This window comes from Aulonocara stuartgranti (assembly GCF_965226115.1).
Source record: "Aulonocara stuartgranti genome assembly, chromosome: 23".
Lineage (NCBI taxonomy): Eukaryota > Metazoa > Chordata > Actinopteri > Cichliformes > Cichlidae > Aulonocara > Aulonocara stuartgranti.
Window position 1 is genome coordinate 27,907,357 of NC_138958.1, and position 21,864 is coordinate 27,929,220.

At 45.1% G+C, this 21,864-nt stretch overlaps 1 protein-coding gene across 2 annotated transcripts in view; it reads left to right on the top strand.

Moving 5' to 3' along the window:
* The window catches only part of mbd5 (methyl-CpG binding domain protein 5), a 56,435-nt gene that overhangs the window by 28,413 nt on the left and 6,158 nt on the right, over positions 1–21,864 (top strand). For both annotated transcript variants that reach the window (XM_082523259.1, XM_082523258.1), the window contains exons 4-8: positions 743–914; positions 6,397–8,784; positions 19,537–19,757; positions 19,849–20,973; positions 21,458–21,531. In XM_082523259.1, the coding sequence (XP_082379385.1) occupies positions 743–914; positions 6,397–8,784; positions 19,537–19,757; positions 19,849–20,973; positions 21,458–21,531 (3,980 nt within the window). The remainder of the gene's footprint in view (positions 1–742; positions 915–6,396; positions 8,785–19,536; positions 19,758–19,848; positions 20,974–21,457; positions 21,532–21,864) is intronic.

The following is a 21,864-nucleotide window of genomic DNA, read 5'->3' on the forward strand; positions in this document are numbered from 1 at the left end:
TTCACTCTTCCCAGTCTGGTGCAGGTCTACAATACTTTTCCTGGTGTCCTTCGAAAGCTCTTTGGTCTTGGCCATGGCGGAGTTTGGAGTCTGACTGTTTGAGGCTGTGGACAGGTGTCTTTTATACAGATGATGAGTTCAAACAGGTGCCATTCATACAGGTAACGAGTGGGGGACAGAAAAGCTTCTTACAGAAGACGTTACAGGTCTGTGAGAGCCAGAGATTTTCCTTGTTTGAGGTGACCAAATACTTATTTTCCACCCTGATTTACGAATAAATTCTTTACAAATCCTACCATGTGAATTCATGGAATTTTTTTTCACATTCTGTCTCTCACAGTTGAAGTGTACCTCTGGTGCAAATTACTGACCTCTGTCATCATTTTAGGTGGGGGAACTTGCACAATCGGTGGCTGACTAAATACTTTTTTGCCCCACTGTATATGTATATATGACAGAAAATGGGGAATAAAACCAATAAAATGGCTAACAATAAAGGCCATTGCATGAGAGCACAGAAACATGGTGCAAAACGTAAATTAATTAAGCAAAAAGATTGTGAGTAAACTTAAACTACTTAGAACTGAAGAAGCTTCTCAGATGAGAGGTGAAACATCTTCAAGCAACTTAAAGAAGTCCAGACGCTTTTCTTTGCAAGCTCCTTTGATGATTGTGAGTAAACAAGCAAAACAATGACCAAGTCAGTTCAGTGACTTCTATCCACTTTTATTTATCTCCTCAGGTGTTCAACTTCGACCCCGGGGCAGCTGTCAAACAGAGGACAGCGGAGGATGTGAAAGCAGACGAAGATGTCACCAAACTCTGCATTCACAAGAGGAAGCTGCTGGCTGTGGCCACACTGCACAAGAGCATGGAGACGCACCCGCCTCTGGCACTGACCAGTTCAGGAGGAGGTACGAGTATACGTTACAGCTCTGAAACCATTTGTCAGGACACTTGGAAGTTAGCTCCAATAAATCCAAATGAAAGAGGACAGTGTTGATGTAATTTACGTCCTAGTTTTGGAAAATATCAGTGAGTTTGGTAAGTAATTTATCCATTGTAGAAGTTCAAAATTCTAGCTGAACTTATACACAATAAGCAAATGAAATATTTGGAGGTTTTCAGGCCTTTCACGTTGCCTCTGTGATATTCTGTCAAATCCACTCACTTTTATTTGAACTCGAAAATAAAGACAATCATAAATACTTAAAATTACCATCTATTCATATATAAATCATACTTTAAGATGTATAAAACAGAGAAAAAGAAGAGAGAGGGAGATGCAGAGAGAAATTTATTGACACAAACTTGGAAGTAATAGATATAGAGTAATATGAAAATAATCAAGAAATCACCTATCTGTTTTGTGTCTGCTAATGGTCAATCCACCTTTACAGTTGTACTACTGAAAGTCAGTTATATGTAAGATTAAAAAGGTGTGTGTTTAAGAGCTTTTTAGATTATTCTCAGTTTGTATTATTAGGGAGTCCAGCATAGCGAGCACCACAATAATCTGGTTCATTTGAAGTGAATGCACAAGTGTTTCATAATCACGTTGAGTTAGGAATTAAGAGATAAGATAAGATAAGATAAAACTTTATTAATCCCTCGGGTGGGTTCCTCTGGGAAATTCGGTTTCCAAAAGCACAGCACCGACAGAAGTTACAGTTACAGAATATTTTTATATATATATACAAAGACATATATAAATAAAATATACGAAGGGGATAAATAGAATAAATAGGAATAAAAATAAAAATACAAGTGAATTGCACATTTCAAGTATGGAGTCTATTGCACCGTTGACTATTAACAAAAGTATTGCACAAAGGTATTGCACAGTGAGGTGAAGAGGCACTACAGCTTAGTTGTTCCCCCCTCCTTTGTCCTCCTGTTTCCCCTCCCTCTCCCCTCCAGAGAGGAGTTAAACAGTTTGATGGCGTGTGGGACAAAGGAGTTTTTAAGTCTGTTAGTTCTTGTCTTGGGGAGAAGCAACCTGTCACTGAACAGACTCTTCTGGTTGTTAATGGCCGTGTGCAGAGGATGCCCAGCATTTTTCCTTATTTTCCAGCAGTTTTTTTAGTGTCCTTTTCTCTGCCACTGTCACCAGAGTGTCCAGCTTCATGCCGACCACAGAGCTAGCCCTCCTGATCAGTTTCTCCAGCCTGGATGAGTCCTTCTTTGCTGTGCTGCTCCCCCAGCACACCACAGCATAGAAAAGTACTCCAGCAACCACTGACTGGTAAAACATCCTCAGGAGCTTCCTGCAGATGTTAAAAGACCTCAGCCTCCTGAGGAAGTACAGTCGGCTTTGGGCTTTTTTATACAGGTGCTCTGTGTTGCATGACCAGTCCAGTTTATTGTCCACCCACAGCCCGAGGTACTTGTACTTGTTGACCACCTCCACCTCCTCCCCCTCTATCTGAACTGGCAGTGGACCTTCTCTGGACCTCCCGAAGTCCACAACCAGTTCCTTAGTCTTTGAGGTGTTGAGTTGCAGGTGGTTTGTGTGACTCCATGCGACAAAGTTCCTCACCAGACTTCTGTACTCCTCTTCCTGATCATCCCAGATACACCCCATGATGGCTGTGTCGTCTGCAAACTTCTGAATGTGGCATAATTCAGAGTTGTAGCAGAAGTCAGAGGTGTACAGGGTGAAGAGAAGAGGGGACAGCACAGTTCCCTGTGGTGCTCCTGTGCTGCTGACCACAGTGTCAGACGTGATGTCCTTCAGCCTGACGTACTGTGGTCTGTCGGTGAGGTAGTCGGAGATCCAAGCCACCAGGCAGGGGTCCACCTCCATCCTGTTCAGTTTTTCCTGAAGCATACAGGGCCGGATGGTATTAAAGGCACTGGAAAAGTCAAGAAACAGGATCCTGACCGTGCCTTTTCCCCCATGCAGGTGTGAGTGGGCTCTATGCAGGAGGTACAGGATGGCATCCTCCACTCCGACATCTGCCTTGTATTCAAACTGTAGTGGGTCCTGGGCATGTTGTACCTGTGGTCGGAGGAGGTTGAGGAAGAGCCACTCTAGAGTCTCCATAAGATGTGACGTCAGTGCCACCGGTCGGAAGTCATTCAGCTCATTGGGCCGGTTCTTTTTGGGGACCGGGACGATGCAGGATGTCTTCCATAGGGCGGGCACTCTCCCCAGTCGCAGACTGAGATTGAAGACTCGTTGTAGCGGCTCCCCAAGTTCAGCAGCACATACCTTTAGCATCCTAGGACACACCTTGTCTGGGCCTGCTGCCTTTCTGGGGCGAAGCTTCCTCGGTTGTCTCCTGACCTGATCCACTGTGACACTGGGAGATGTTTGGGAGGAGGGGGGGGGGGGATGTCTTGCTGCTGAGAGAGGGATTGGAGGAGGGGGGTGTCATAGTGTCAGGAAGGGGGGAAAGCGAGGGAGGTAGGAGAGTGGGGAGAGGACTCTGTAGTAAAGGTGAGGGTGAGGGTAGGGGGGTTGTGGGCTGGTCAAATCTGTTGAAGAAGTTGTTGAGTTCGTTTGCCTTCTCCACAGACACACACTGTGCTTTTCTTGGTGTTGTGGCCTGTGAGGGTTTTCACACCATTCCAGACCTCCCTCATATTGTTCCTCTCCAACTTCTGCTCCACCTTCCTCCTGTAGGTGTCCTTTGCTTCCCTCAGGCAGCGTTTCCACCTTCACTTTGCTCCTGAAAGCCTTCTTCTTCATGTTGAGGACAGCTTTGACTTCCTGTGTTACCCACGGAAGTATTATTAGGATAACACCATGCCGTCTTAGCAGGGGCGACTGTGTCCACACAAAAGTTGAGGTAGTCTGTAAGACAGTGTGTCGCCCCCTCTATGTCCTCACCATGTGGGCTCAGAAGCACATCCCAGTCTGTGGTGTCATAGCGGTCTCTCAGAGCATCCTCCTTTTCTGGGGTCCATCTCCGGATGGAGCGCGTTGTGACAGGCTGCCTTTGGACGAGGTGTGTGTATTGTGGCTGTAGGTAAACCAGGTTGTGGTCTGACTTCCCTAGTGGGGGGAGGGGGGTGGCTCTGTATGCATTGCTCACATTAGCATACAGTAGGTCAATTGTCCTGTTGCTCCTTGTGGGACAATTCACAAACTGGTGAAAAGCAGCCAGAGTAGAGTCCAGTGTGGCATGATTAAAGTCTCCAGATATAATAATGAAAGCCTCGGGGTTTTGTGTCTGAAGTCTTGCTTTGACTGTGTGTATTTTCTCACAGGCAGCTGCTGCGTCGGCCCTCGGAGGGATGTAAACACACACACAGATCACATGACTGAACTCCTGAGGTAGATAATATGGCCGCAAGCTAACAGCTAGCAGCTTCAGGTCCGGGCGGCATACCGAAACTTTAACGGAGACGTGTCCAGGGTTACAGTATCTGTTGTTAACGTAGACAATGAGTCCCCCACCTCTGCTTTTTCCGCTGGCCTGCGTGTCCCTATCGGCTCTCACGGATGTGAAACCGCATAGGTCTACGTTAGCCTGTGGCGTTAGCTCGGTTAGCCACGTCTCCGTGAAGATAAACAAGCTACACTCACGGTAAGCTACACTCTGTAACGAGTTCACGTTGCCCATTATCACTGTCGGGATTGATGGTTTGAATCGCCTCCGGTGATCCGCTCTCCTCGCTCCAGCTTTGCAGCCTCTGTAGCTCCTCTTTATCTCAGCCGGGATGTTGTGTCGCATGCCGATCTGTCCCTTTGTTCTTAGTGCCAGCAGCTCCGCTCTCGAATAGATGAAGGAGCTGGTTCCAGAAGTTTTAAAAAGTGCATTAATTCAATTCAATTCAATTCAATTTTATTTATATAGCGCCAAATCACAACAAAAATCGCCTCAAGGTGCTTCATAGATACAGAGAAAAACCCAACAATCATATGACCCCCTATGAGCAAGCACTTTGGCGACAGTGGGAAGGAAAAACTCCCTTTTAACAGGAAGAAACCTCCGGCAGAACCAGGCTCAGGGAGGGGCGGTCATCTGCTGCGACCGGTTGGGGTGAGAGAAGGAAGACAGGATACAAGACATGCTGTGGAAGAGAGACAGAGGTTAATAACAAGTATGATTCAATGCAGAGAGGTCTGTTAATACATAGTGAGTGAGAAAGGTGACTGGAAAGGAAAAACTCAATGCATCATGGGAATCCCCCGGCAGCCTACGTCTATCCGGTTGTTCAGTGATGACGCGACGAATCTTACTTCCGGGTCTAAAGTAGTCTGCGTTTAATATGGCTTTTGTGTTGTTAACATGTTTAATGTTATGTATTTTCTTCTATTTGATCTCAAAAAGCTCCTAAAACAGTCAGTGATCACTGTTGACCTCCCTCGGCTTTTATTACCGCTAATCATTTATTTAAGCTCAGTTTTTAAAACCTTAGGATGTAACTACAGCCCAGCCCATGCAGCAGTATATGAATGACTAACCTCGTATTGTGGATGGATTATCTCAGTTGTTCTCCTGGCTGAAGTTTGGTCCTTTTACAGCATCCTGCCATGCGATTACATTTGTTCCTGACCACCGAGAACGCTCACGTTAACTTTTATCGAGTGGAAAAAAAGTTAGCTTGTTTATATTATGCTAACATAGCTGTGTCGCTAGCGGTCACGTAGCACATCATTATATACCAGCTAGCCCAACTTCAGTAACCCTACAAACATCACTGCTGTTTAGTTTTCTGTCTTCATTTATGCTGGAAGTGATAACAGAGCTGTACGTTTTAATTTGTTTCCAAAACCCCGCAGTCAGGACATGCTAGCGAGCTAACTTCCTGCTAACTTCTAACTCCGTTAAATGTCATAAATTCCGTTTTCATGGATGCCTGGATGTTAAACTCAATTGTTACACCTGGTAGAGCAGAACGCTGATCATTTTATTAAAGATGAAAGACTTTAGACAGTTTTTCAACTCTCAGTAATGCCATAGTGATCGTTTGATATATGGACCTGCAGCAAGTTTAGACCCAGACACGGCTAGTGACGTCAGACTGAACAACCGGATTGCAGCATAACTAAGGGAGGAGCATTATCCATCTTGTATCACTATATCTAAGAGGTATAAGTAGAGTAACTAGAGGAAGGTGAAATAAAGTTTTAAAGCCTAGTCTAAAAAAAGTTAAAGTTAAGAAAAAGGTGCGGTGTTGCAGAGCTACTTGGAAAGGCTGCCGTCACTCCAGCGCCATCTTGTATATGTTGTATATAATTGTCTTATTCTAGCGATATTTCCAAGAAGGAAGAAGGCTCTCTTGGTAAATAACTTGCCAGCCTATTAAAGTCCTACATTTTGAGTTAAACTACACATGGAGGTGAATAATAGTTACTTTCTTCTTCTGACTAATGTTTTCTCCAAGCTGTTGGTCCTGGTTTAACTCAGACTTTCCTTTTCTTTCTTTTTTTTTCTCTTTAAGGTACATCATCTGTGGTTGCTGTGCATTCCACAACTCAACGAGCAATAAGGACTAAACCCCACGATGGCGTGCCCAACTCTGTTGGCCCTGACTGTAAGAACCCTTTCAAGGTGATGATGGCAGGCGGACAGCAGCAGCAGAGGCTGTATCCACCCCAGGAGTTGGGTGGAGCCCAGCAGCCAGAGCATTACCCTGGGTACCCCAGGCTGCAGAGGCTGGGCAGCGGGGAGCCAGGCCCTAAATCCCCTTACCGGTCCGGGTATGGAGGCATGTTGAGCCCACCTCCATCTGGTGCTAAGCTTTATGGAGATGGCTCGCAGTCTCCCAGTACAGAAACTCTGGGCAGCCCTGAGGGCTTTACAAGGACCAATCCTTGTGGGTTTCCAGGAGGCGGTAGCCCTGGCTCAGCCTCTATCCACGGAAACACTAGGACACCTCTTTCCCCGCCTAGTGTGATGCTTCACGGCTCCCCAGCGGGCCAGCCATCGTGTGCCATGACAGGAAGGACTAGCACGCCCCTCTCCCCAACGGCCACTGCCAAAAGCCCTGTCATTAACATGAACATGCCGCGGGGGAACTTCCCCCCTGGTATGGATATGCCCCGTGCAACATTTCACCATAAAACACAGCCCCCTGTGCACCCTGTACCGCCCCCTCCATCCATACCGCCATCCTGTGCCCTCCAGAAAAGGCAGTTAACGTCTGAAAAGGACCCCTTAGGCATCCTGGACCCCATCCCTAACAAGCCAGTCAGCCTGACTCCCACCAATGCCCCAACACCCTCCAACTTCCAGCCTAACATCCACTCTCAGGTACCAGTGATGAATGTAAACATACCCCCTCCCGCCATTGTTCCCTTGCCAAGCAACTTACCGTTACCCACAGTGAAGCCTGGGCCTGTGGGTCATGGTGGCCATGTTCAAAGGACTCAGCAGGGTGGTCCGGCTTCCTCCATGTCTCCCTCCCCCGTTACCTCACCTGTACACATGGCTGGGCCTGCGCTTGGGAGAATAGAGGCCTCCCCTCATCGCTCGCGTTCATCCTCCACCTCCTCTGACCACGGTAACTTTGCGATGCCCTCGGGACATCAGGCCCCGTGTGGCACCATAAAGGTTCCTCCTCGTTCCCCTCGATCAGCTATGGGGTCTCCCAGGCCCGCCATGCCCTCCAGCCCCTCCACTAACAAAACCGATGCACTCCATCAGTACAAAGACTCCCAGCTGCTGCCCGGTATGGCAAATTCAATTGGCGCCCAGCAGCACGGCAATCCCATGTACTCTCCAACCTCTTCCTCCTCCTCGTCATCTTCTCTGGCCACGCCCAGTGCTTCCCAGAAGGGTCACCCGGGACTCCTGGGGATGCCCCTCAACCAGATCCTCAACCAACAGAATGCCGCTTCCTTCCCCGCCAGCAGCCTCCTGTCAGCCGCAGCCAAAGCACAGCTAGCAAATCAAAACAAACTCAGCGCTGCTGGCAACAGCACTACTGGCATGGCTGCTGGTGGTGTTGGTATGTCAGGCATGGGGGCAGGTGGCGGAGGTAATGGAGGGGGTGGAGGGCATCCTGGCCCCGTGAGTGGCCCTCGAGGCATGGAAGGACACAGCACTTTAAATCCCATGCTCCCGCCAAACTCCACCATGCTGCTCAACACTCCTGAGGGCCAGAGCGGCCGGGCAGCTCTCAGAGACAAGCTCATGGCCCAGCAGAGGGATCCCATGCGCAAACGAAAGCAATCATCCGGGAGCGGTGCCGTAAACCATGACAACAACATGGTGTATAGCATGCTCAGCAAGCCAGGCATAGGAGGACACCACATGCCGGGCCCCAGTGCCACTGAGCAGCTACGAAAAGTGGGACGACTCGGAAACCTTCACCCGAACACCTCCATGGCCCAGCTTCTTCAGTCCATGAGCAGCCACAGTTCTCACAACCTGGCAGGCAGTGGTCATCGTCCAGGTCTAAACCCCGGACCGGCATCCGGCGCTTCAGGAGTCGCACCGCTACACTACAACGACAATACCGGCATGGTCCCCGGTGGCACTCAGCAGAACCTCCTTGTCCAGCAGAGGCTGCGGGGTCCAGGGGAAACCCTGCAGCACTGCCAGAATATGGACACCTCTGGGGGCCACCTGGGCCCACGTCCAGGCCAGTTCCCGGACATGATGGCTCAGATGCAGGCATCCTCCATGAGTAACTGTGGGCCTATGGGGCCAGGCGGCACACTGGTGGGACCTGACGGCATAGCGCTGGGGCGCCCAAACACTAACCCCCCACCACTATCGCATCCTGGCCCCCACCCCTCACAGCTTCATAGCATGGGACGGACTAACATGGTGATTCCACATGGAGGTGGTGATGGAAGCTGTACCCAGAGCGTCTCCGAGACAGGTGAGATGAGATTAAACCTACTTCTAGCTGTATGACAGGTAGAAACAGGAGGAAGGTATGGAAAATGCTGAACATCAATAATCTTAATGTTTATTCAGGATTCATTACAACCTGTCACATTGTTCAAAACCTCCATCTAGGTAACACCATCTCTATCAAGGTATGATTTTATGCAATCTCAAACTATAAGGGAAGACGTTACTAGAGTGTCATTTACTGCCATGTATGTTGAATACTCTGGTGCTACGAAAGAAGTGAAATCTTTATCATTCAGAAGGGATGCATTTAATCTCCCATCGTGGCCTGTGTTCCAGAGAAGTACTAGTGGGGAATGGTCTGACAATGTGATTGGGATTAGGGCTGGGCAATATGAGGAAAATCTAATTTGATATTTCTTGGCTACATCACGATACACAATATATATCACGATATGGTTAAATAACCTCCAAAAAACAAATGTTATTTTAAACCACATAGTGCCTAAAATTGCACTGGTATACTCATTCAAATCAGCCATTCAATATTTTTTTTTTTTTTAATTATCCGTTCGCAGCATGTGGGAGGGAGAAAAAAACCTTATAGTGAATTACATGCAGACTGCTTAATATTGCCATGGCAATTTATACTCGATGGTTACGATAAAGCCATTTTAACCATCGTGCGTAGAAAAACTTGCGATACATCAAGTATATTCAGTCCCTAATTGGGAGAATCTCAACATTTTTAATTCTATATATCTCTACTTGTGAGGTGAAAAATAAGTCTGTTCTAGTGTAGGAACAGTGCCTACTTGGGTAAAATGTGAAACTCCTTCTTTTAGGAAACTTAGACCTTCAGACATCCACCAGGCCTGCTTCTGTAGCTTAATATTCAAGCGTATTCTACTTACTAGGGGTGGGGGGGGAAATCGATACTGTGTAGTATCGTGATATTTTGTTTGCTAATAATGTATCGATATAGGGACAGCAGAAATCGATATTTTGTTACAAAAAAGGTTTTTGTGGACTGGAACACGCTCTGACTTCAGAGCATGTTGATCCTTTTTCTGAGCAAGAATCCTGACATTCCTTCACTGTCCAAATGTGTTTAACTTTTTTTTTGGCAGCAATAAACATGACAGTTTACTTATTTTATTTAAGACATGTTTTATTTTAATTAAGTTTAAAACTTTTTTATTTAATGTAAAATTATATTTTGTTTTAACTCATTCACTGCCATTGACGTCTATAGCCGTCAATTGCAGTGAATGAGTCAATGGGTTTAACTCATTCACTGCCAATGGCTGGCAGTGAATGAGTTAATTTACTTTCAAATTCTTCAGTTCCTGAATGGGCTGCATAGTTTTCATAAATTGCATAGTTCAGAATAGCTATAATTGTACCAGATGGTTGCATTCAGTTAAGTTGGACTAGACTGTAATACAAACCGTTCAGTTTGTCAACAATAAAACTGACTGAAATGAGAGAAAGACTGAGTGTGAGACTTTGATATTAGATAAAATGAATATTGATAAAGTTTACCTTTATGTACAGAATCTGAATCAGAATCTATCGCAAAATATTTTAAAAAATTGCAATAATATCGTATCGTGCGTTAAGTATTGTGATAATATCGTATCGTGGGATGTATGGTGATTCCCACCTCTACTACTTACCTGTGATAAGGGAGCCCTAGAGGTTGGTTACCAGTCTAATGATTCAGACATCACACAATGAAAATCTTCCCTCATCAGCAACAGGCCTGAGCTATAGCTGATATTCATTTTAAATACATGTTTGACAGAGCCTAGGTCATCCTCACTGGGAGCATATATGTTGACAAGGCATACCTCCCATTCGTCAATTAATCTGTTCAATAAAATGTTATCTTCCCTCAGAGTTTCTGTAAAATTAACTTGTCTGTGGATGAGTATAGCTACACCTATTTTTCTTCCTGATTAAGGTAAGAAAAAACACACTTTTTCTGCCCAGGACGTTTTTTTCAGGTGTGTTTCCTGCAGTGGTGCTATAGAGACCCTTAACATTATAACTTAAAACTTTTAATCCATCCATTGTCTATAGATAAAATAATATTCTTTTTGGAGAAGAGGATTGGGGTAGGAGGGTGAGCCTCGAAAGATGCACTGCTGACTGGGCTGGGAGTTCCATGACTTTCAAAAGTGGAGGTAAAGGGGATCTATAGGCTAATTTCAAAGGGAAAGTACATTCTCTGGGAGTTCGGTATGTACCTTTGGGTTGAGTCACGAAGAGAGATTTATAAAAATGGTGGAAATTTAAAAAAAGAAAAAAAGGCAAACACGGTCTTGTGATTCTAGTGGACCTGCTAGCTTTAGCTGTGTACTTGTATTTTTGCAGTTTTTCTGCTTTCATGTTTAGCAGTTCTTGTTTTTAAAGACACAATGAGTAACCACCCAGGACTGTCGGTACACGTAAGTAACCACTTATTTATGAAGTTTTTGTAGATTGTCCACTGTTTTCGATGTTAGAGGAACAGATGCTAGCATGGCTGCTTGTGTACATGCAGGAGCGTGAACCTCTTGTCCAGGGATATGCAGTTTACGGGTTGTTGTTCTGCCTTTACACAGTTTGGGCATTTCTCGGAGGGAGAAAGGCAGAATCACCATCATTTTTCTGACACTGTGCTTTGTGCCGAATTGCCTGGTGGCTCTGTAAATAGCTTTGCAACCGCATATAAAAAAAATGAAATAAAATAAGAAAGAGTTTTGTGGAAGCATGATTACTCAAGAAGGACCTTCTTGAGTAATTGTAAACTTAGAGCTCAGGTGTGTGCTATGAAGGTCACAGGAATGTGAGATTACCGGCTGTGTTTTTGGAGAAAAATAATGGTGAAATGCTTAAAATTTTAGATGTATGTTGGTGAAATTGCCAAGATTTGGGAGAACCGTTTTCCAAGCGATCTATTTAAGGAAAAATGTGCCTAATAACACAGATAGAAACAGAATAACCTCGGTTTACATCCCTTACTCCCCTCCCTGCGATAATCTCGATTAAGATGTGGTTTCTATGGTTATGAGCGAGCTAAAACCGAGGGATTTAGGTGATAGGCCCTGAGCTTAGACCGTCAGGTTCCTCCAGTATCTCCGAGCTAATGAGCGGGAGCCCCCTCATCCTTTGGAAGGCCGGGCTAATTGTCAGTCAGCCAGTGTTTCCCTTTGTTTTATTTGTATGCTAGCATCAGTCAATGGTGTAAGGAGATGGAAATGGGATCTGCATCACGCTTTAAGGGAAGCAACCCAGATAGGGCGCTCTAAAGAGCTTCTCCCAGCAAGCCGGTCGCTATAGTAACGATAGACCCTGAATGGAGACCAGAGTGAAGCCTTTGATGAGGGTTTAGGCCTGTGTGTGTGTCTGTTGCTGCTTGTGTATTACAGTGTGTGTATGTGCATCTGTTTATTTGTGTGTGTATGAGTGATTGTATGTTTTTGAAACTGCTGAAAGAACCTACATCTTGTATTTTTAATTTTTTTTATTTCCCCCTCCTCTTTCCTGCCTGCTGAGGGGACTGGACTTCGAGTTTATGTATTCATTGTGTGTCCATGTGTCCTCGTATGGTTTATAATGGCAATATCACCAAGGGCTGCTGCAGGCCACCTGTTCTTATCACCAGGTGCCCTGTTGGTCTTATTTTTTTTTTTCCCCCTTCCCAAAGTCAACTCATTGAAATTCAGGCGGTCTTCTGTAGGCCATGAGATAGGGATGGGAGGAGAAGCATATGTTTAAATGAGATTAATTATAGCCTGAGGTTTGGTTTCAAGTCTTCAGAGTCAAAAGTACTGTTTAATTCTTCTTTTAAGTACTTAAAATAAGAATTTTAAAAAAGAATGACAAGTCATCCAATCTGACCTCCTCAGAATCTGATGGATTTTTTGTTCAGTTATTTTTTAGTATATTTAATGTAAATTTTTACTTTCACATTAGGAAAGGATGCGTACTAGGAAGGATATACTATACTAGGTTGAAATGTGGCTCATTTTAATTATTCTTTCCTGCATACAGGATATTCACATGGAAACACTGAGGCTTTGTTAAACTACAGCAAAATTAATTTTCCACTTAGTTTCAGCATGATTATTTCTATATCCTGCCCTGAGAATTAGATTCATACTGGAGGAATCACAGATACAAGATGAGCCTGATATTTAAATGTAGGGCAAAAAGAAGACCTTTCACATGCTACAACTTGCTTTGACTAGACAAGTATCCTACATGGGGTGATATGAGCCTTGGAGTTTGGCTAAAATTCACTTTTTTAAGTTTCTCCATTCAGTTATCATGAAACTGATCCTGTATTCAAGGGTGTGAACTGCTTGTGTCTGTTTCTTTGCCTTGTAGACATTGAACTGGAACTATTTTGGCTGTTTGAACTATGATATGGGGATATTTTAAGCAAGAGTTCTTCAGATCTTCTATTTATGAGAAGCAGCCAATTAAGACAAAGTTCAGGGCTTTACACACTGGCCACGTGAAATCTGTGCAAATAATTTGTGTGTTCAGAATATATTTTGGAGTTGCCTATTGTTAATAAAGCCCTTCATACGGACCACAGAACGTAATTGTGTCACAACAAACAAAAGAGTTCAGATTTCTTTAAAAAGGGGGGGTGGGGTAAAAGGGGAGTTATTCCTTCCCACTGTTGCCAAATGCTTGCTCATAAGGGGTTGTCTAATTGTTAGGGTTCTCTCTAGTATTGTAGAGTCTGTACCTTACAGTAATAATTGCCATATCACAGCTGTTGTTGTGATATGTTGTGGCTCCATTTTCTTAAGCACTCCATTGAAGCAGTCTTTTAATGCAGACACTAAACACCTTTCTGTTGAAATATTTCAGTTTCACAGTACTGAGGATAAACAGAATGACTCCACCAAGGATCAGTGTAACAATAGAGATTATTTTGAGCTGTGACTCATGTAAAGCTACTCTAACAGAGTCCAAAAATAAAAATGTGCAGCGAAAAATGAGCGTAAAGGTGATGTTTTGGTGAAAAATTGTAGGAAAATCTCCCAGTTCATGCAAGCTTTGCTCCGACTGTCAGAAGATGAAACCAATCCTGCAAGCTGTTTGGAAACAGAGGACTATATTCCACATTATAATTGAACCAGCATGTAGGCAGGTATGACTCAACACCATATGGAGTACAACACTGCAGAAGAGGAGAAGCAGCCTGTTGCCTCCACCTGTTGCTTGTTACGTCTGTTTTCTATTAGTTGAGATTATGTTGCCACGTTTTACTGTTTTTCTACTAATTTCCACTGAATAAGTTAATTTGGTTTCCTGGATGGTCTGCTGTTGTTAACCTGCTCAGGGTGCAGAAGATAGCCTCAAGTGCCCTTTGTGCCATCTGCTTTATAATGCCTCACGATGCATCTACAGCTGTGTTTCCCACACTAGATCAGAACTAAAAATATTCTGTGATGCTTGTGAACCTTTAATCAAAATCTTGGTCATCACATGAGCCCCTCAAGTTGCCCCATGTTGCAGAGCGAGTGCTTCCAGTTTGCAAGGCCAGTCATTATTGGGCTTTAACACACCAGCCAATCAGGGTTGTAGTTGATCGTTTTCTTTTTTGTGTGTGTAAAAAGCACAGGGAGTTTAGCTGGATTTTAGCTGAATGTATATCAGTACATTTGACAGGGAATTTCTTGTTCTGCTCAGTAGATGCCTGCTGTATAATTACTGCAAGAGAAGTTCAGCATTAATGTTTTTAGTGATCGTTAAAGGTTTTCTGAATGCTTCATTTTGTTTTTTAATGTCAGAGAAGAGGGTTAAACAACATGAAATTAAGCGTTATGCAACTCATATTAGACTATTATAAACATTTTTTGAATGATAGTTGAGCATACTTACAGTGCTATGAAAATTTCCCAATTTCTTAGTTATTGCATTTTTTTTTACACTTAGTCCTTAGCCCTGTAACAGACTGGCGACTTGTCCATGTTGTCCCCTGCCTCTTGCACTGTGGTAGTTAAATATAGGCTCCTGGTTTTCTGTGACCCTGAATTGAAGGAGTGACAGGAGATGGTTGTGCCACAACTGGCAGTTGTCTTTGCAGAATTGTTTTAATTTAGCCACTTTGGGTGGTTTTGAAACACGAACAGCCTTTAAGTCCAGGCTTTGACTAGGCCACTCCAGAACCATTTGTGGGTTGTTGTTGTTGTTGTTGGTTTTTTTGCCATTTAGAGGTGGACTAGCTGGTGTGGTTTGGATCATTGTTCTGCTGCACAGCCCAAGTTCGCTTTAGCTTCAGGACAATAACTGATGGTCAGACATTATTATAGGACTGGGCAATATATCGACTTTTTAAATATATTTTTAAATGAGATGTGACAATATTGTTTATCGTTCTACGCAACGTTACTCTGCCTCACCTCTCTCCTTCACTAACACAACTCCCCTCCCCCATCGCTTCACCTGCAGGCAACAACAAGATGGACACGGCAGCTATCAAAGAGGAGGTGGTCAGTAAAAAGAAAACATTTGGAGATTACTATTTTAGTGCTGGTATCGTTAATCTCGTTAAAATGACATTAACGCCGTAACTGAATTAACACGGCTAATCTCCGTTAACGAGTTACAGCAGATCGCCCCGTGCGTGGGGCTGCATGGCGTCGATGCGTTAGTGCGGTTAGCTTGTTAACGCGTTGACGCCGTGCAGCCCCACGCACAGGTCCACGATCCGTCCTCGGGACTTCCAGGTTATGCCACCATGTTTGACTGTTGGTGTGATATTCTTTTTATGAAATACTGTGGTAGTTTTATGTCAGATGCAAACCTTCCAAAAATGTCAGCTTTTGTCTTGTCAGTCCACAGAATACTTTCCCCCAAAATCTTGGGGATCATCCAGATGTTTTTTGGCAAATGTGAGATGAGCCTTTATGATCTTTTTTGGTGAACTCTCCCATGGATGCCATTTTTGCCCAGTGTCTTTCTTGTTGACTTGACTCATGAACTCTGACCCTAACTGTGGCAAGTGAGGCCTGCAGTTCTTTGGATGTTGTTATGGGTTTTTTGTGAGCTCCTCTGGCTATGTCCATATGTATATGGGTTGTTTTTTTTTTTAAATAGGGATTTCTCAGAGTGTGTTTTGAAAAATATCTCAAAAGCTGTGAAAAGTGTGCCAAATCATCAGGTAGTGATATAACAGTAACCGTGAAGAAATGATGGCTGATTAAAAGCCACAGCGCACAGCCTTTTATCATAAAGGGACATAAAAAACGCACACCTTTGTCCACATGTAAATGCAGAAATGCAGTTTTCTGAAATCTTCACCCTGTCAGGAGTTTTACAAAAGCTCCATTGTCAGTATGCATGAAACAGGCTATGTTTACAAAAAATACCCATGTACATGTGGCTGTAGCAAAGGAGGTCACAAAAGAACTGAAAAGAACATATAAAGAACTGCAGGCCTATGGGCAGAGTTCATGATTCACCCCTGGATGAGTCTTCGATGCACTCTTGGAGTACTTTCGGTAGGTTGGCCACTCCTGGGAAGGCTCGCCACTCTTCCAAGTTTTCTCCATTTTGTGGGTAACGGCTCTCACCGTAATTCACTGGATGTCAATTACTTTGTTTCTCGGCTACTTCTTTACATTGTGTTGGCTAGGAAAACTGAACTTGGAAAAGAACGAGTTAATAAGGTTAATTCATGATAGAACAAAAGGGTCAATTACCTTTTCCCTTAGGGCCACGTAGGTTTGGGTAGCATTTCTCCCTTAATAAATGAAATCATCATATAAAATTTGCTTTTCTGTATTTTTGTCTAATACTAAAAATAGTTTGATTATCTTAAATTTGCACAGTAAGAAATGAATAAGGATTGGGGCATTTTTACAGTTTTTACAGCACTGTAGATGAAGTTATGTTTTGACCACATGCTGAACAAATACACTTTTAGCTTTCAGCTAAAGTCTCATTTATGAATTTTGGCCTTGGAGTTCTCCTGTTGGCAGCGTTACCATTTGGACATTTAGGGGAAATATTCAGTAAATGTTGGTGGGTGGGAGCAGGCTAAATAGTGTTTTTGTCACTGAATGGTGGATGTTACTGTCTGAAGAGCCCTGAAACGCTTTGAAAGTGGCCTAGTCATTGGCGTCTTAGCTTTAGCCTCTGACCATCTGTTTCTATACAGCGTGCAAGCTTTGAACACCCCCCCCCCCCCCTTTCTCCTGCCATCAACAAATACTCCAAAGTTCATTGTAAACCCCTCCCGGTCCCCCCCTTCAACCCAGCTGACCACCGCCCCCATCCCCCAGCAGGCTAAAATCACACCACCCGACCCTCGTAACCCCCCCACCCCCCACCCCCACCCATCCACCACCACAACTCCCCTACCACCAGCACCACCTCCAAACAAGCTTCCTGGCAGCGGACAGCACCACCAATCATCACTCTGTTGCCAAGGCAACCTCCCCCAGCAACAGCCGTCACTATATCATAGCAGTAGCGGAGAGGACGTGGGGAGGAAGAGGGGGGATGGCCGAGTCGTGGCTCTCAGCATTAAAGAGAGAGTGAGAGAGAGGGGAAGAAAGAAAAGAGGAGGAAAAAAATGGAGAACACACAGCTGCCCTTCAGCTACGTCGCATCGCACCAGCTGCTCCAGTCGCTGCTCTCACTCACACACACACACACACACACACACACACACACACGCACACACACACACACGTCAGGCTGCTGAGATCCTGTATGCGCTCCGGCTTTGTCTACATAACATTGCTGCTGGGCTTTCTCTTCATTCATTGATACATCTGTGGCCTCCGTGTATTTTCCTCATGTTCTGTCCTTGGATGCTTCGCTAACAAGTCTGGCTGTACCGTGCATCTGGCAGCGGGTCCATCTGTTAGCTTTGGGAGCAACAGATTGCTAATGTGGAACTTTGTTTCTTTGATTGTAGAAGCCACGGTCGGGGGACACTTTCTAAGCAACTCATTTTCTAGGTTTAAAATCCACCGAACTGAGAGGTTTATTACACAGATGAACACAAGGGCACAAGAGATTTAAAAAAAAACATGCTACAGCTGCTGAGATTTTTAATTATATTTATGATTTTTATTTATACGGCTCTGTTGTTAACAGAGTTACAGAGTGCGTCATTGAATGAAGTTAAAGTATTATGGTGACGTTCCAGAAATACAACTGAAGATAAGGCAGAATAACAAAATATTAGACAGGATTTAAAACACACTACTTTAAGCCTTTTGATAAAATAACATAATATGATGCCATTTAAATGAGAAGTTTGTATTCTGGTTTGATTGGGCAGACTGGTCCACTAATTGGGAGCACTAATGGCAAATTATCTTTGTTTGCTAGCTGAGTTGCTTTCACCAATTTTAGCCCTAGATATACCTTTTATTTAATATTCTCTGTTTCCTGTTTGTGATCTCACCACTCAGTGAGTAGTTGGCGAGTGTTTGCAGGCAAGTTGGCATCTTACCTGAAAACTAGGATTAGCAGGTGAACCTAAATTGCCCAAGGGTGTGAATGTTTGTTCCCTGTGTTGGCCAGGATAGTTTCCAGCTCCCTGCTGTATAAAAGCTGTATAAGCGTTTAAGAAAATGGATGGATGGGTTCTAAAGTAGGAATGTACTCATCTAGTCCAATCCCGACTCAGAGCTGGATTCAGTATAAGGTGGGTTGGCTTCCTAGAGTGCTCAGGTGTAGCAGAGGGTCCGCTTTTCTGTGTGGTCAGGTGAGACGGTATTGCTGAAAAAGTCTGACAGCTGTGATGTTGTCACTTGTCCGGTGCTCATTGGAAAAGCTTTTGTTGCACTTTTACGGTAACGAAATGTGTTGACACTGACGTCAGTAGGATTTCACTTATCAGCTCCCCTCTGCAAGTGAGTTTGTGTGCATGTGTGAGGAGGTGGACACACAGCGAGAGCAAGTAAAGGTGAGAGCAGCATGCAGTCACCTGATGATTTTCAAGCAGCATGTTGCGCTATCTGCAAATTAGAGACAGTCAACACTGCACTACAGTGCACCTTAGCACGTGCTCTTTTATTTGAGTTTAAAGAATTATAAGAGGAATGAGTGCCAGTCTGCGGCTGTCTGCTTATTAAATTCAGGTTTTAGATCAGCACTTACAAAAAAAGGTATCAGGTATAAGAAATGAAAAGTTCTTGCAGCGTTTGAATGCAAAATTATTATTAATTTATTAATAATTTGTTATTGATTATTGCACTGTAGAGGCTGGTGAGGAACAACATTTCGTTTCAGCTGTGGATTTCTGTAAATACCATGTGAAATGATAATAAATCCTACAAACTTATATTAACTTAACTTAACTGAAAAATGAGAAAAAAAATAGGAAAGCAATCTCCTTATGTCCACAAGAAATAGATGGCCATTTGACGATTGTGTTATCTTATTGGTTAAAACAGGTACTGATTTGCAGTTACAGAAAAATGTTAAAAATTTGGTGATTCCCACCTCTACAAAATACAGTGAAGGCTCCAAACACTGGACCCTTTGGTAGTCTGGCTGGGGGCCACAGGTCCTTTGTTTGACATCCTTGATGTAGGCCATCCATTCTTGTTGATGAATGCAGTGAATATTGTGGATTGTTTTAAAAAATGTAACTAGAATTACACTTCAGCATGCTTTATCATATGTTTTACCAAAAATATAAAATATTGCTTAGTTCCTTAGTCGTGAAGTATCAGTGCTGTCTGTATTAAAATACACACCATGTCTGATGGTTCGAGCTCACCGGCCTCTCCCTGTTGTTTTGCAGGAAACCCCTCGTCACTTGGATGTGGAATGGGCGCTCTACAGCCACATGTCAACGCCGGTGGAGGTCAGATGTACCCGCAGCAGGTCCATCAGGGCATGCAGCAAGCAGTGGTATCTCATCCTGCCTACCAGGGGCAGCAGCACTTCTCCGACAACCCGCCCTACGCTGACAGCAACAACGCCAACTCCGGCTCCATGGCCTGCCTCTACCAGAACTACCAGGTGGAGCAATGAGTCATGTTTTGATCTGTGTAGTATTTCAGATGTTTTAGATGACATTTCTAATCACAATGGCCCCTCTCTGTATCCACAGCAGGGGATGCTGCCACACCCACAATTTGGGGAGGAGCAGCAGCCCCAAGGTGAGGGACTTCCAGCGGGTACGCCTAGCTCTGACAGAGCCCCCGGCGGAGGGCCAGAATCTGTGGACGCCATCTACAGAGCTGTTGTGGACGCAGCCAGCAAAGGCGTGCATGTAACCATCACCACGACAGTGAGCGGGACAACGCAGGCGAGTCCAGTGCACGCCCTCAGTGCCATGAGTGCCTTCACTGCCTCCATAAGGGAACCTGTCAACCTCCCCCAGGCAGTCAGCGCAGTCCTGCATGGGCACCAGGAAGGGGAGACCATACCCCAGCAAGCCAGAGTGCGGCAGGTGAGGCCTGGGCGGGGTCAGAAGAACATGGATCCAGGGAAGAGCACTCCGGATGGCCCTGAAGCCAATGATTACTTCCGTTCTCCTGGACGCGGGACTCCCAGGGGGCAGTGGGACGGGGAGACTCATCATGGGGGAGGCTTTGACAGTCAGAACAACAACAACGCCTGGGGTGGTGAGGAGTTCCTGGAGTGCTCGACCCAAGTAAGGAGTAGTCCCTGCATGGAGAGACCTGCCAGTCTGGCCCCTGCGCCACCCTGCCCCACCGATGGGTCCAACGACCACAGCCTGGTGATGGCCCACGATAAGGCCTACCTCGATGATAGCTTCCGGTTCAACAACTGCGGTCGGGCACCAGCTAACTACAAGGAACGTCTGGAGCAGACGGTGGAACGTTGCGCCCATCTCAACGGCACCACGCCCCACTTCAACACCCGGGGCTACGGAGAAGTCCTGGGCCCTCCACGGCAGGATGACGACCAGTCACCCAGCTCCTCCACGAGCCTGGAGGGCCCTCTGGCTACAGCCAAAGACTACAGCCACTACAACGGCCACTTCAATGGAATGGCGCCCAGCCCTTCGGACACGAAGAGCCTGAGCAGTGAGGAGGACCTCCGGCAGCCAGACTCGCCCTCGTCGGAGCTGCTCCACTACCGGTCCAGGACCTTCAACATGGGAGAGCTGGTCTGGGGCCAGCTGAAGGGCTTCCCGCCGTGGCCTGCAAAGCTGGCCGGGGATGAGCAAGTGCACAGCGCAGCCATGCAGCTGCGGGAGCAGGCCAAGGTGAGGGGCCGGGGTAGTCTGTCACCACCTGTCACCATTTTGCCAGCCAGCGCCTCAGCCTGAGGAGGCTATGAGCAGCAATCCCAGTATTAAAAGTTTCAGCGAGTCTTGGATTACAATGAATTATCTTCCAATTAAAGGGAGTTGCTTGCCAATAAGTCGAGAATAACTCGTATTTGACTGTAACTTTCAAATATTGCAGCTTTGAAAAGTCAGAAGGAAATAGAGCTTTTTAAATTTCTGTCCAGCGGCCATCGAGGCAGATGGACTCCAAATTACTCCAAAAACACATCCACGGCTTTACCTGCCAAATCAGAAGTGCAGAACAGAGCATGTCCGACAAACGGTGACTGCCAAATTATCCGCTAGACGCGCCGAAGTGATAAACCGGAGTTCAAATTGAGCATCAGTTCCTGGTGCTTGGTGGGAAATTTTCAGTCTGGTGCTGAATGTGCTCAAATTGATTCCACTTTTCTTTGTGCAGGTAGAGCCAGAGAAGCTGAAAACACTAACTCATGACTTGGAGGCATTTGACCGCGCCGCCAAAAGAGGCCTAAAGTAAGTAACCTCACCCAGCACACTGGTGCTTCATTAATAATATAAACCCACCTTTGCTGTAGTTTGAGCTGAGCGAGGCCTTTTCGTGCTTCCTCTGATGATCTTTATCCAAAGTGGCATTGACACCTAGTGGTTAAAGATGGTGTCCTGCAGCAAAGGAGAGGCAAACATTTGTTTAAGTGAAACAATAAAACTTTAAACGCTTTGGGGCAAAAATAGACCATTAACCCTGAAGTGACTGAACTAAAATGACAGAGGTAGAGTCGGAATACTTTATTCAGTGGCTCTGTTTCCACAAACTACACATGTACAGCTTCTTTTTTCCAGGGTAGA